Raw genomic sequence first — 13,530 nt, forward strand, 5'->3', positions numbered from 1 at the left:
TGTCTATGCAGTAACTTCTTTAGAAACTTTGTCCTGAAGTATTTAGTCACTTTTTTGAAAGTCTATTATTCATAGTAATGAGTACCATCTCACCTATCTAAAAAGCTAACAAACCTCTTCTGTTGCTGTGATACTTAACTTTTTTTTTTACACCAAATAAAACAGACAGTTTTCTAAATGTTATTGCCAAAATCTACTATAAGAAATTCAGTCTGCATGTTAGTGGTTTATTTTGACTAATAGAAGCATCACATGATCTCTTTCTTCTGTGTCCTTCTAGTGTTTAACACTTAGAGGATTACTGTAGATGGTTCCTTATGTTCTCAAGGTCTTCAGGACTTAGGGATTGTTCTTTTTAAAGATGATAAAATAAATAGAACAGGTTTTAATCTGTGTGGATTTTTGTTTCCCCTGATTTTCACTAGATTGATGAAGATGAACCCTTATTTCTGAGTCTAATTGAAGATCTGTTTCCAGATATTCAGCTTGATAAAGCTGGCTATCCTGAACTTGAAGCAGCCATTGACAAACAGGTGATGTTTCTTGTGATCTGTGGTGCTGTGGCATAACTATCATGATGTGACATCTAAGAAAATTATTGTTGTGGAGTCTATCCAGCTGGCAATACTATATTTTACTGTTTAGTGCAAGAGTAAGCTTTTCGATAAATCTTTACCACTGACATATTATTATTAAGCTCATTCTTCAGGAGGTCACAGAATTGGGATTATAGTGTCCTGTGGTTTTCTCGAGTCCTGGTTACTGGGGTCCAGTTTGAAAAAATGTGTATACAAACACATTATATATATACAAACTTGCCTTATGTGACCCAGGATTTAATATTTGTCTAAAGTCTTAACTATTGGAATATGAACTTGAGAAAAGATTTCCCTACAAAGAGATTTCTTCTATTTAATTTCCCATTAGATGTTTGTAACATTTCAATAGGGCAAACTTAAGAATATCTGGTGTGTATATATATATATAAAATAGATGTATTATTGATCTATCTAATAGATAGATTATAATGTATATAGAGGCTGGTTTACCTTATTTTCTGAATACATATTTGAATACCAAATATATCTTCTTTTTCCAACAGGGTTGTTTTTTTTTTTTTAATACAAAAAGCCTTTACAAAGAGTGTAACAATCTGTTGAAGGTATATCTATATCAATCTATCAATCTATATCTGTATATATGTATATCTATCTACCTAAGGGCATCAGAATATATTTTGCACTCTAAAAAAATAGTAATTTGGTTTTCTGTCACTGTCTCTTAGGTGGAGGAATCTGGCCTTATTTGTCATCCTCCTTGGAAACTGAAAGTTATCCAGCTTTTTGAAACCCAGAGAGTAAGGCATGGATTGATGACACTAGGACCTAGTGGTGCAGGAAAAACTACTTGCATCCACACCTTAATGAAAGCAATGACAGGTATGCTAGTACTTATATTGTAAACTGTTACTGAAGTGTTACACTGTAAACTTTAAACCCCATTGTTTCTTCTCAGAAAACCTCAATTGCTTCGCTGTGAGAATATATTACTGGAAGAGTGAGGTTTTGTGTTGAGATACTAATTATTCTAGTAGAATCTTTTAAAAGCTTAAAAATAAAAATGTCTGACATTCAAAGCCATATACTTCATGCCGTTTTTCCATATTATCATACTTTTATCCGAAGTTCTTATTCTGGAAGCATTAAGAAAGAGGAATACAGTCTAGGCAGGCAGCTCAGACAAGTGATTAAAGCATCCCCTGTGTTTTGCTGAGGTAGTGCTGAAACCTTTTGCTAATCATAAGTACTTTGGTATTTTTGCACAAAATGCACAAGACAGGGTCTTTGCAATATAAAATAACTTGTTTGATAACCATAAATTCCTGGTTTAGGCAGTGACTAAGCCTTCAAGGGTGTTAATTTTGTGTCCTGGCTGGAGGCTTGAAGACTGTGTGTAGTTTTTTTGTCATCTGTATTTCTAAACAAAAATATTCGTTGAATAATATCTGTTTGATCTTATTAAAATAAAAGGTCATAGCCTGGGGAGAAAAACATCTCATTTGAGGTAAGGTTGTGCTACCCCATTTCACAGGCTGCTTATATGATTTTCCAGAAATGGGTAATTTCTGTAAAAAATAGTTCAGCAAGCCTCTCATACATGCAGTATTGTGCTGTGCTTAAGAAACACTGTAAGCTCTACATTGCAGTGGAAATGAATGTTTCCTTTAGGAAAAAAAGGAAGAACAAAGTTGCAATGCAGTGTTTTCCTATCCTTTTTTGTAGTACCGAGATGTGAACTACTACCAAGATAAAGCCACCTCAATACTTTTTACAAAGCTGATCTTCTCACACAACCTCATGAAATGTTAAACTACATGATTTGTCAGGCTTCTATTACGTGTTAGTGAAATATGATTACAATGAATATATTTTAAAATAATTTTTTCAGCTCTTTCTTTCAACATCTTGCTACTGGCTCCTGGTTAAGTTTTAATATTGGGTTTTCTAAAGATGTCTGGCACAGCAGTTTTTAAGCTGTTGCTAATGAGATAGAAATAAAGGTTATATGATCATGGTATGGCTAGATAGAATTTATCTGTCTAAGAGAATTCACAGGAATATGCCAATATCATATACTTTACCTATTTTAAGATGTATGCAAGCACAGAGAAGGGCAAAAAACCCCAAACCTCCAATCAATCATCTGTCTGGTATTTAGTCATTGGGTTTTAAAAATGTGCATCCAAATCAAAGATCTTAAAGCTCTATTTTTTATAAGTCTTCAAAATATTAAACTAAACCTTGAATAAATGTCATCTTGCTGCTCTTCTGTTCCAAACGAAGCCATGAAATGTGAATTTTACTTTCAAAAGTTCCAGAACTTCGTTCTACTTTTTATGATGTCTCCAATTAATGAATTTTGTATAGCAAGAGAAGTTTTTCAAGTATATACACAGGTTCTTATAATTGTGAATGCATATTAAAGCATACATTTGGGTGTAATGACTTTGAATTTGTCAAAGTTCTCTTACTGCTAAAAAGAAATGCAAAACTAATTGTGATCTGACTTCATAGATTGTGGACAGCCACATCGTGAAATGAGAATGAATCCTAAAGCTATAACTGCTCCACAAATGTTTGGACGCCTTGATGTGGCAACAAATGATTGGACAGATGGAATATTTTCAGCGCTCTGGAGAAAAACGTTAAGAGCCAAGAAAGGTATTGTGGTGGGTTGAAGTTGGCTGGACTCCAGGTGCCCACCAAGTTTCACTACCACTCCTTTTCCCAGCTGAACAGGGGAGAGAAAATAAACAGAAAACAACTCACAGGTTGAGATAAGGCAGTTTACTAAAGTAAAAGCAAAAGTTTGCGTGAGCACAAGCAAAGAGAAAAGAAAGGTTTGTTCTCTACTTCCGACCAGCAAACAATGTTCAGCCACTTCCTGGGAAGCAGGGCTTCAGCACACATAGCAGTTGCTCCAGAAAGCAAACACTGCAAATAACAAGTGCTGCACCTGCCTCCTCCTTCGCTTTTATATCTGAGCTGATGTCATAAGGTATGGAATACCCCTGTGGTCAATTTGGGTCAGCTGGCCTGGTTGTGTCCCCTCCCAGGATCTTCCTCACCCCCAGCCCCTTGATGTGCGGAATTTTAAGGGACAGCACCGATGCTGTGCCAGAGCTGCTCAGCAGTAGCCAGAGCACTGGTGTGTCATCAACACCTTTCCAGCCACCAATGCAGAGCACAGCACTGTGAGAGCTCTGTGGGGAAATGAACTTCAGTTCAGCCACACCCAATACAGGTATAATAAAAATGACTTCCATTCAAAGCAATACAAGAAAAAAACCCAAGCTTCAGGACATCTTTATAAAGCACACTAGCAGGCTTTTTTTTTTTTTTTTACATGGAAGCATTGGGAAATTGCTGGAAGAACTTCTGTCCCTTTTACAGTCTCTATTCTAAATGCTTTGTGTTCAAACTGTGTAGGGTAACAAACACTATTTCACTGCATTTACTGAATTCTCTCTTTTGAATATTAGGCCCTGGTATGGAAGAAAAGTAGAAGGTAAAAGTCAGTTCCCCCAGTACTGCTATCCTATAAAAAATTTGGGTACTGTCAGGATTTCTACCTGTTCTCCAGTAGCCATATTAAAAGGAAATAAATCTCATCAGTTTTGTCATACCAGCTAGCCTTGCACATACAGTGTGCATAATCGTTCTCAAATGGCACCAGATAATTCTATTTAGGCAACCAAATTCTGCCTAAAATTATGCTGAAATATATTCTTGGACTGCTATATTAACTAAAAGAGTAGCCTTGATAGTTTGATGCGAGATGGATTCTCTTTTTTGTCTGAAAATTGGTATGCGATCTTGTCATTATGTCTTAAAAAATAAAAGAAAATGCTAACACGTATAGCACTACTTTCATGCTAAAATTCATAGTCTTCAAAAATACAGATACTTTCAAAATAGAAAATACTTTTCAATTTAGTTTTGGTAGGCTTGTTTCAAATCTAGAAATGTAGCACCCTTGAGAATGTAGCATAACATTAACTATTGATTTTTTAATCTTTTTCCTCAAGATGAAGTATATATTAGCACATTCACATGACTTCCTCAGATTTACTCTGTAAGGGCTCTGTAATATCTTTTTATGAGTCAGACTCCAGACCACCTCATGCTTGAGATGCCTGAACTGTAGCTATAAAAACCCTCTACATATAAAAAGTTTATAATCTGTTTCATATCTCTTTGGTTCTATGATAGCAATGCTCCAAGCCACCTAGGCCTTCACAATAAGGACTGACTCTGAAGGCAGATGAACCATCTCTGACTAAAGAGCTGTCTAGCAATGCACAGGGGGGCTGTCTGCTCCCTAAGGGGTGGGCAGCCAGAAGCAGAGGTGGGATCTCTTTCCAGCCAGGATCTGTTGCTCAGTACAAAAGTGAGGCAAGCAGAACAGACTCAGACCCTCCTAGGAAACAGAGGCAGGCTTTAAAATACATTTCTGTTACCAGATGGAAAGTGATGGAAAAATTTGAAAGGAAACTGGATCAAGTTTGGGAGCAGAACAAATGAGAAGAATGCGTAGTATTTGAAAGAGGGATTTTTCAAGTGTTCATTTAACTTCTCTACATTCATAAAACTCGTTTGAAATAAATGGTGTTTGAATTTGAATATATCTATAGTTGTTATCTTCCTTATGTTGTTTTATGTAACTTGAAATGAACCTAATTTATTAGTGTCTTGAAGACTGGATTCATGAAACTTTCAGAGTATTAAAAACGTGACTTATGCTGATGGCACTTTATATACTGAAGAATGGATAAATATTATCAATAGGGGATAAAATGAAGTACCCAATTGAAACTGAGTGATGGAAGTGGTAATTGTATTACAGGCTGAGATCATAGCTTTGTGCCTAAACTCAGAATTAGGCAAAAATTTGTTTGCAGACATAAGAAACTGGTCCTTGAAAAAAACTAGCACTTCATCCATAGGCCTTTTTATCTGTTATGTTGGATTATAGGTGACCACATCTGGATAGTTCTTGATGGTCCAGTTGATGCTATTTGGATTGAGAACCTTAATTCTGTCCTGGATGACAACAGAACTCTAACACTAGCAAACGGTGATCGGATACCTATGGCGCCAAATTGCAAAATAGTCTTTGAGCCTCATAATATTGATAATGCTTCTCCAGCAACAGTTTCAAGAAATGGGATGGTGTTCATGAGTTCATCAGTTCTCAGCTGGAGTCCTATTCTTGAGGTACAACAGCTAAGTGTCTGTGTCTGTATTGAAAGTTTCACTGGTTACTTATTCAGCTCTTCACTGGTGTTTCTTTAGGTCCTATTTTTGTGCCTTTTACTATGAAATACCTTTTTTTCTGTATAACTTCTAGGTCAGTACTTAAAATAGCAATGTTTCTGGTAGTTTATACAAGAGTGAATAATTTTTTAAGGAACATAGGTAACATATTACACTTTTAAAAACATGGCTATTTTGCTTTGGGATAAATCTGTAATTAAAAGTATTTTATGCAATTGAAGGTCAGTTGTTAAAATACTAACTACCTGGCAGTCCATAGTACAGCTTCAGACCAAGGAGGAAAAAAGAGTAAACAAGTTGATTTGGGGAATTTGAAACCTCAAGAAAATATAAATTCTCTTGATATTTCTTAAAATTTATTGCAGTTGGGATTTAGAACCAGAAATAAAGTCAATGCAGCATCAAAGCACATAATTTTTAAATTGATGTTGTTAGTTGGTTGTCTGTTAACACTCCTAGAAGCTAAGTATCTGAAGATCCAGGCAGTAGCTACTGTCTCTCTGGCATGGAATGAATAATTCAGAAAAACAGAACATGTTTTAGGTGTGTTTTGGAGTCAAAAACCAGCATATAACACATTGAAATATCAGTGATTTATAGAGTCTTTTTTTTCTATGTCATCTTTCATCTTCCAAGATCCAGTAAAAATATATCCTAATCTTGACAGAATGCTTGTAACAATATAGTGAGTGACAAATTCTGAGACTTGAGCATACTACTTTTTTTTCTTGTAGCAAAAATCTTGGTAAAGATGAAGTATGAGAGTTACCAAGAATCTACCTAATGCTCCACAACAATATATTTCAACAAAGCTTTCAGCACTTAAGTCCAGTGTTCTTCCATTTTAAGAAAACAATAGAGACACTAGCAGTTAAAAAAAATAGTTGGTTTCTGATTTTTTTTCTTCAGGCCTGTGTTGGAAGCACCCATGTCCTGTTTACTTGTTGCGAAGTTGGAGGTTTGCTGCTTGTGAAGAACTAAGGGTTGCTGCAGAGGGCTGATACTATGTTTTTCTAGTAGTGTTTAAAGCTCTTTCTTTTTAGAATGATATTAAATCACATGGAACTGTCTGTTCAGTCACAGGCCTCTGCAACACTCGAGAATCACTGCTAATTCATTTGATAAGTTCCTTTGCCAAGTCCAAAATATTTGTATTCTTATTATGAAAAAAGTGCTTAACAAGTTTCATAAAAAAATTGGCTGGTAAAACTTCAGTTTTATCAATGCAAATACAAGCAGTCAACACAAGTGCCTTATGTATGTTACTGCCAAGTTTTACTTTTAAAATTTTTTTAAATAAATATGGATACTTGGGAAAGTGTAAGTGTAAATTATGCATCTAGGACAGTGGCTCCCCTGAGATTCCACTTGTGTTGTTCCTTTCTGTGCTTACAACACTGCATAGGGCCTACTGATGTTAGGTTCTCACAGCTCTGCCTCCTTGCCTTGCTTAGTTTGCAGACAACCACTTCTTGGATATTTAAATTGTGCTAAAGATTCAGCTGCAAAGTCAGCAGAAAAAAAAGCATTTTATTTTGCATTCTCACTCATGATTTACCTTCTCACTTTAAAGTGAGATGGAGGCTAAATTTATTTGTGTTCAAGTGTTGTATGAAACTAGTTTTCCTTAATCCATAACCTTATGATTTTAGTATATTTTGGTGATAGCAGCAGTATAAAGAAAAACCTTTTTTTTTTTTCAATTTTGGATAACATAAACCAAATTATGTTAATTTCACAATGAAGTAACCTTTCCAACTTCCCTTCCTTTCCCCCTTGAAAAAATTGGCTCTAAAATTGCAGCCTATAGTTAGTTATAACTTGATCCAATAGGATTTTGTTTGTTTGTTTGTTTGTTTGGTCTTACTTCATAAATAAAATATATTGACAGCTTGTCATCATGCATCCCTTTAAATCTATTTTTTAATGCAATATTCTACATATTCCAACAGGTCAGGGTAGATGTTAACCTTGTTAATTCTCAGATGCTGAATGAAACATAGTATTTGTTGATATTTCAGAAGAACTTTAAAAAATAATTAAAGAAATATATGGAGAATTCAGGAAGTTGTTGTATACATTTATATTTTCAATCCTTACCATTTTCAAACAACTAAATATAGGTGCCTACTGGGATGCACTATTATGACATATGCAACTTACAAGTTAAGTGAAATAGTTCTCAAATTTTCCTGTTGCTGTTCTCGTGGAATGTGTTTCTTAGGCAGATTTTGCAAAGTGATCAGAGGTATTTGATCCATTACTCATCAACCTTCTCCAAAGCAAAAGCATCTCATCAGCTTTTCTACTTACCCCTAATATTTTTTGAACAATCAGTGAATTTTTGGATATCTGTTTTAAGTACATCTGCCTTTTAATTTTTATCACTTTCTCTTCTACCTATGCATTTCTAGAAAGGTTCTTCATATATATACCTATTTGTAATCAGTCCCAAAGTTTATTTACTTTGGGAAGTAAAAGAAGAATTTAAAAATATTATTAAGGTAGTAGAAAGAATCATAGAAGCACAATACAGTTGAGCTTGGAAGGGGCCTCTAGAGATAATGTTGTTGAATAAAACCTTAGTCAAGTCAGCCTAGAGGGGGCTGCAGAGGTCTGTGTCCTGTTGAGTTTTGAGATAGAGACTCCAGGAGCTCCAGTTCCATTTTTAACTACTCTCACAAAAGAAAAGCTTCCTCTGTTTAAAGCAAATTTATTTTATTTCAGTTTGTTCCAAATTTTATTTTGAGTTTTGGGGAAGAACCTGCAAGTGTTTTTGCTGGTGATTGTATTTTATGTAGGAAATAAATTTATGGGACATAAATGAGAAGTATTCTTCCACTCAGATGAGAGAAAACTTCAAGGTAACTCCAAGAATCGTGTTATTACTTTGAATTAAAGGCATCAAAGAATAAATCTTGTTCCATGATCTTAAGAAATGGGTAGTTTTACTTAGGTTTTGTTTATCCACCATTACAGATACCGAGATACACAATAAAAATGCTACACACACCAGCAGACCTCCCCCCGATAGCCTGACTTGTTTTGTACATCTGCCAGATCTTTTGGGTTACTCTCTATCCATATTAGACATAACGAGCAGAATAAATCAAATTTGTGTTCAATACATATTATATAGTTTCTTTGCAGAGTTTTTGAATACCTTTCACAGCTGTTGCGATTAAAAAATATTTGAAAAGAACGATTTTTGTACTGTTGAACACAGCTTTTTCCTTCAGTTCTCTTAATCTTTAACATCTAGTAGGAATTATGCATACTTGGGTAAAATTTGACCTTCTGCTAATTATCCCAATCCCCATACCCCCACTCTCCCCCCAAGAAATCAACATTGCATGCTTCCTGAACCTTTTGAATTACTATACTTGAACTTACTGAGACTTACATTTGGAACTCAATTTGTTCTCTTGATGTGCTTTGCAACAGGGATTTTTGAAAAAATGTTCCTTGCAAGAGGCTGAAATTCTACGTCAGCTGTATTCTTCAACATTCCCAGACTTGTACCACTTCAGCATTCAGTCTCTGCACTGCAAGACTGAGATGTTGGAAGCCTTTGTGATTATGCAGAGCATTAATATGCTGCAGGGCCTTATCCTGCCTAAGGTAGGTAGTGTGAATGTTTTTACCTATACTTAACGTATTGGAGATAATTTTAAGTAAAAAGTTTTGTTGAGAGGGATTTTTTGATGACTTGAAATGTCAACAGATATGCAGGTTAGTAAGGAATATATTCTATTTCTTTAGAAAGTAATAGCTGGGATGTAACCTCTCTCACAATCTTACATTTGGACTTGATGTTAAGCACTGGTTTACGTTAAGCACATGGAGCATGCATTGGCAGTTTTCCTGTTTTTATTTTTGGGTGATTTGTTATCAGTTTGTATTGACTCTGTCTGATCATTGAAGACATCTCTAAATACGACTGAAGACTTCTACCCTGATGTAACTAATGATTATCAAGTGGAGTTTTCAGGCTGCTGAAAATTAAAACCTAACTCAATCCTTCAGGAGCAAGGTGGGGAACTGACTCCAAAGTACTTGGAAAGGCTGTACATCTTCTCTCTCATGTGGAGTGTAGGAGCATTGCTAGAGCTGGAGGACAGATGCAAAATGGAATACTGGCTTCGAAACCATGCAACAGTAAAGCTTGATCTTCCCTGTATCCCAGAAGGCAGTGAAGACACTATGTTTGATTATTATGTGGCATCTGATGGTTAGTAACTCAGCAGGGTGATATGGGGTAAAATTTAAAATGTATTTTTAAACTGTGCTCTTTTTAGAGAATTACTTCAGAAGTATTTTGTAGCTTACCTTCTTTTGTGTCCCTTAGCAAGTTTTGTTTTACAGCTATACTTTACTGGTGGTATTGTGTTTAGCTTTTTCACTGTTGCCAGTGAGAAGTTAGAATATGGATATATTGCTACAAAAAGCTGCATGGACTTTGTGGTGATGAATTGTCAAGTGAACAAAACCCGATAATCCTTGTCTTTGACATAATTTATGAAGCAAGGAGGAGTAAGCCTCTTAGATACAACTTGAGGGATTCTATGATTATATGATTCTATAAATTTTAGTCTGAATACACAGAGAGGGACTGCTGTACATGAGACAGAAGCACAGACAGATGAGTCAACTCAATTGACAATAAAGGAAGCAATGATACCTTGTATTTCTAAAACATTAACTTAATTTCTTTCTTATTAGGTACATGGATGCACTGGAATACACATGTTGGAGACTATGTATATCCCAGTAGTGGTACACCAGAGTATGGCTCAATTCTTGTGCCTAATGTTGACAATGTGAGAATGGATTTCCTTATTGAAACCATAGCAAAACAGGGCAAGGTACATTTTCTGTATTTCATATCAAAGCAGTGCCAACAGTACACAGGATAGAAGTTTTAGATTAGCAGTGAAATACTATGTTATTGAAAAGGAAGAACTTAATTATTTTTAGATATGAAATGGTGTTTCCAGAAGCCACATTCATGCAAATATACTTGAACTCTTGAATAGTCACTGCTTCCAGACTTTTTTGTCTTCCCCTCACCCCTTCTTTCTGTAGTGGAAATAACTGTAATTACAGCTAAGATCAGGTCAGAACAGAACCAGTATTTTCACGTACCGATGGGAGAGGGAGAAGCACATAGGTCAGGAGGCTCGTATCTGACTCTGCTGATGGAACTCTGCCAGCATGGGGCAGTTACAGAATTTATGTAGTTTTAGGTTATGCAACCCTATTCATCACCAAAACTGTGTCACATAAACAATTGAAATTTTACAGATACTGAGTCTCTAGATGATTAAACCCTTTTTCAAGTAATTAACTCCTTCTCTTGTTAGTTTGATTGTGCTGATTGTCATGACCATTAACTGCAAATATTTTTAACAGGCCAGCAAAAATCTATGAGACATTAACTATTTTACTTCTACATGTCTCTTGTTAAGAATTCACTTTACATAACTTTTCTAGCTTCTTTTCTGTTTAAAAGATAAATGGGATTGCTGAGCCTTTGCCAAGACACACAGCTCTTGTGTTTCATTTTATTTCAACACTGTCTTTGTCTAGGCTGTCCTACTAATTGGTGAGCAAGGAACTGCAAAGACTGTTATTGTCAAAGGTTTTATGTCAAAATATAACCCTGAAATCCACATGACTAAGAGTTTGAATTTTTCATCTGCAACGACCCCATTAATTTTCCAGGTATAGTAGTGATTAATCTTCTCATACAAGATGGCTGGATTCAGAAAACGTTCTGATAATTTGCCAGGAGGATGCTTCTGGAAGTGATTCTGAACAATAAAAAAGCACCTGTTCAAATGATCCAAGTGTCCTAACACATGATTTAAGACTTCTGTAAATAAATTGTTCCTTTCAACTTTTTCAGTAGTTATTGAGCTATTCTTGAACTTCTACAATACCATGCATATTATTTTCTTCATCATATGTTATGTTTTGTCTCAAATATATCAGTTCTCACTAACCGGGAAGATCTGTTAGACTTCACTAAACACCACGGGTAAAATAAGTGCTACCCACAACAATCTGTCACTAAAAGTGTGCTGTCTGCAATTTAGCTTTCAGTCATTTCAATTACTTATTGAAAAATAACACGTGCAGTGCAGCTGCTCTACATAAAACTATGAATGCTTAAATTCTGAACTGTATTGTCCGTCCAAATTTCTACCAAACTAATTTGAATTATTTCAAGTGTCTTTAACCTCCTGGTAATATATTTGGGAAATATTTTCAACGCAGTCTGGTATGCCAAGCCAAAGCACTGGGCTGTAAGTGCTGTCTATAAGCTTGATGAAACACCTATCATCTGCCTCTATAGCCTAGCAGAAACTACTAACATGTTATATAATATACCATAATGTAATTTTGGTCTAAATTTCCTATGATCTTTCATTCTATTTATTGGGCTATAAACAAAAAGTAACATATTTTTATAAAATATATGTAGATTTAATTGATGATAGATGACAGTCTGATGATCAGGACATCTGAAATAGATATGCTAGACTAAGTCAATTCTCTGTTAACAATCTAGATCAAAACATTCTGTTGCGACACATGCTTTAAAATTACTTTAACTTCTTAAAATCTTGGTCTAACTGATACCACTTGTGTCAGGAGACAGGAGCCTAAGCACAGTGTAAGAATGCAAATATTTAGGTTTACACTGAAGAATAACTATGGTTAAGTGAGCTTTCACTTGGTATAGAGTAAATAAAAACTGGACCTTAAGAAGAACAGAGAAATGGAGAGATGATGAGAACAGTAGTGGTAAGTCTACTATTGGGCAAAATTATCTCATCAAGTATATTTATGTATGTTCGATTACCAATGGATGCTTTTATGAAGTACACTGATACCTGCTGGAAAAGTTTTCCAGAATTTCATCTTCAATTTAATCTTGCTAGCAATCATCAATTTTGCTGATAAATTAATAAAATGAAAGAAAATTTTGAAACTTATTCAGATTTATGAAACTGTTAGGCATGTTTTTCTACTGTAGACACCAGCCTAGTGCTGTGTAGCTTGGGATTTCAGACATTCTAGTTGAACTAGTGCAATTACCTCCAGCAGATGACTTGCCTAAACCTCACTGAGTAAAATTCTATGTAACAGATCCATCAATATGTTTAAGTGATTGAATAATGTATGAAGTGAAGTGCTCTTTGTAACTATGCTGCTAATTGCTTTCTAACAGCGTACAATAGAAAGTTATGTGGATAAGCGCATGGGCACAACTTACGGTCCACCTGCAGGCAAAAAGATGACAGTCTTCATTGATGATGTGAACATGCCCATAATCAATGAATGGGGAGATCAGGTTAGTTTGTAAAAGAAGAAAAAAGAACACAAAAGTTTTTTTTCTTTTCTTGCTATCCTGTAAATTGGCTTCTCAATCATTCAGAAGGGGGTAAATTTGATATGTAGTACTTTAATTTTAAACAGTCTTTTTAAAGAACCCATCTACATTACTTTGTCAGGAATTAATTCAGAATAAATATGCTGACTGCAATAAGCAGTTTAAGTACTCCTTAAAACACATCTGGATAATTTTAATGTTTTTTAACAGCATTCATTTTATAATTAAAAATAAGTTGTCTTTGGCATATAAACTGTGATAGCAAACTGATATTATGGGCAATAATTAAAATAC

The 13,530-nt window shown here is 35.1% G+C and overlaps 1 protein-coding gene across 1 annotated transcript in view; it reads left to right on the plus strand.

The window, feature by feature from the left end:
• DNAH5 (dynein axonemal heavy chain 5) overlaps positions 1 to 13,530 on the plus strand; it is a 115,492-nt gene that overhangs the window by 55,235 nt on the left and 46,727 nt on the right. Inside the window, 9 exon segments of the mRNA XM_069005898.1 lie at positions 426 to 533; positions 1,286 to 1,439; positions 3,075 to 3,221; positions 5,536 to 5,777; positions 9,282 to 9,458; positions 9,864 to 10,068; positions 10,560 to 10,702; positions 11,427 to 11,561; positions 13,075 to 13,197. Of these exon segments, the coding sequence (XP_068861999.1) occupies positions 426 to 533; positions 1,286 to 1,439; positions 3,075 to 3,221; positions 5,536 to 5,777; positions 9,282 to 9,458; positions 9,864 to 10,068; positions 10,560 to 10,702; positions 11,427 to 11,561; positions 13,075 to 13,197 (1,434 nt within the window).

The sequence above is a fragment of the Aphelocoma coerulescens genome, chromosome 2 (genome assembly GCF_041296385.1).
Source record: "Aphelocoma coerulescens isolate FSJ_1873_10779 chromosome 2, UR_Acoe_1.0, whole genome shotgun sequence".
NCBI classification, from domain to species: domain Eukaryota; kingdom Metazoa; phylum Chordata; class Aves; order Passeriformes; family Corvidae; genus Aphelocoma; species Aphelocoma coerulescens.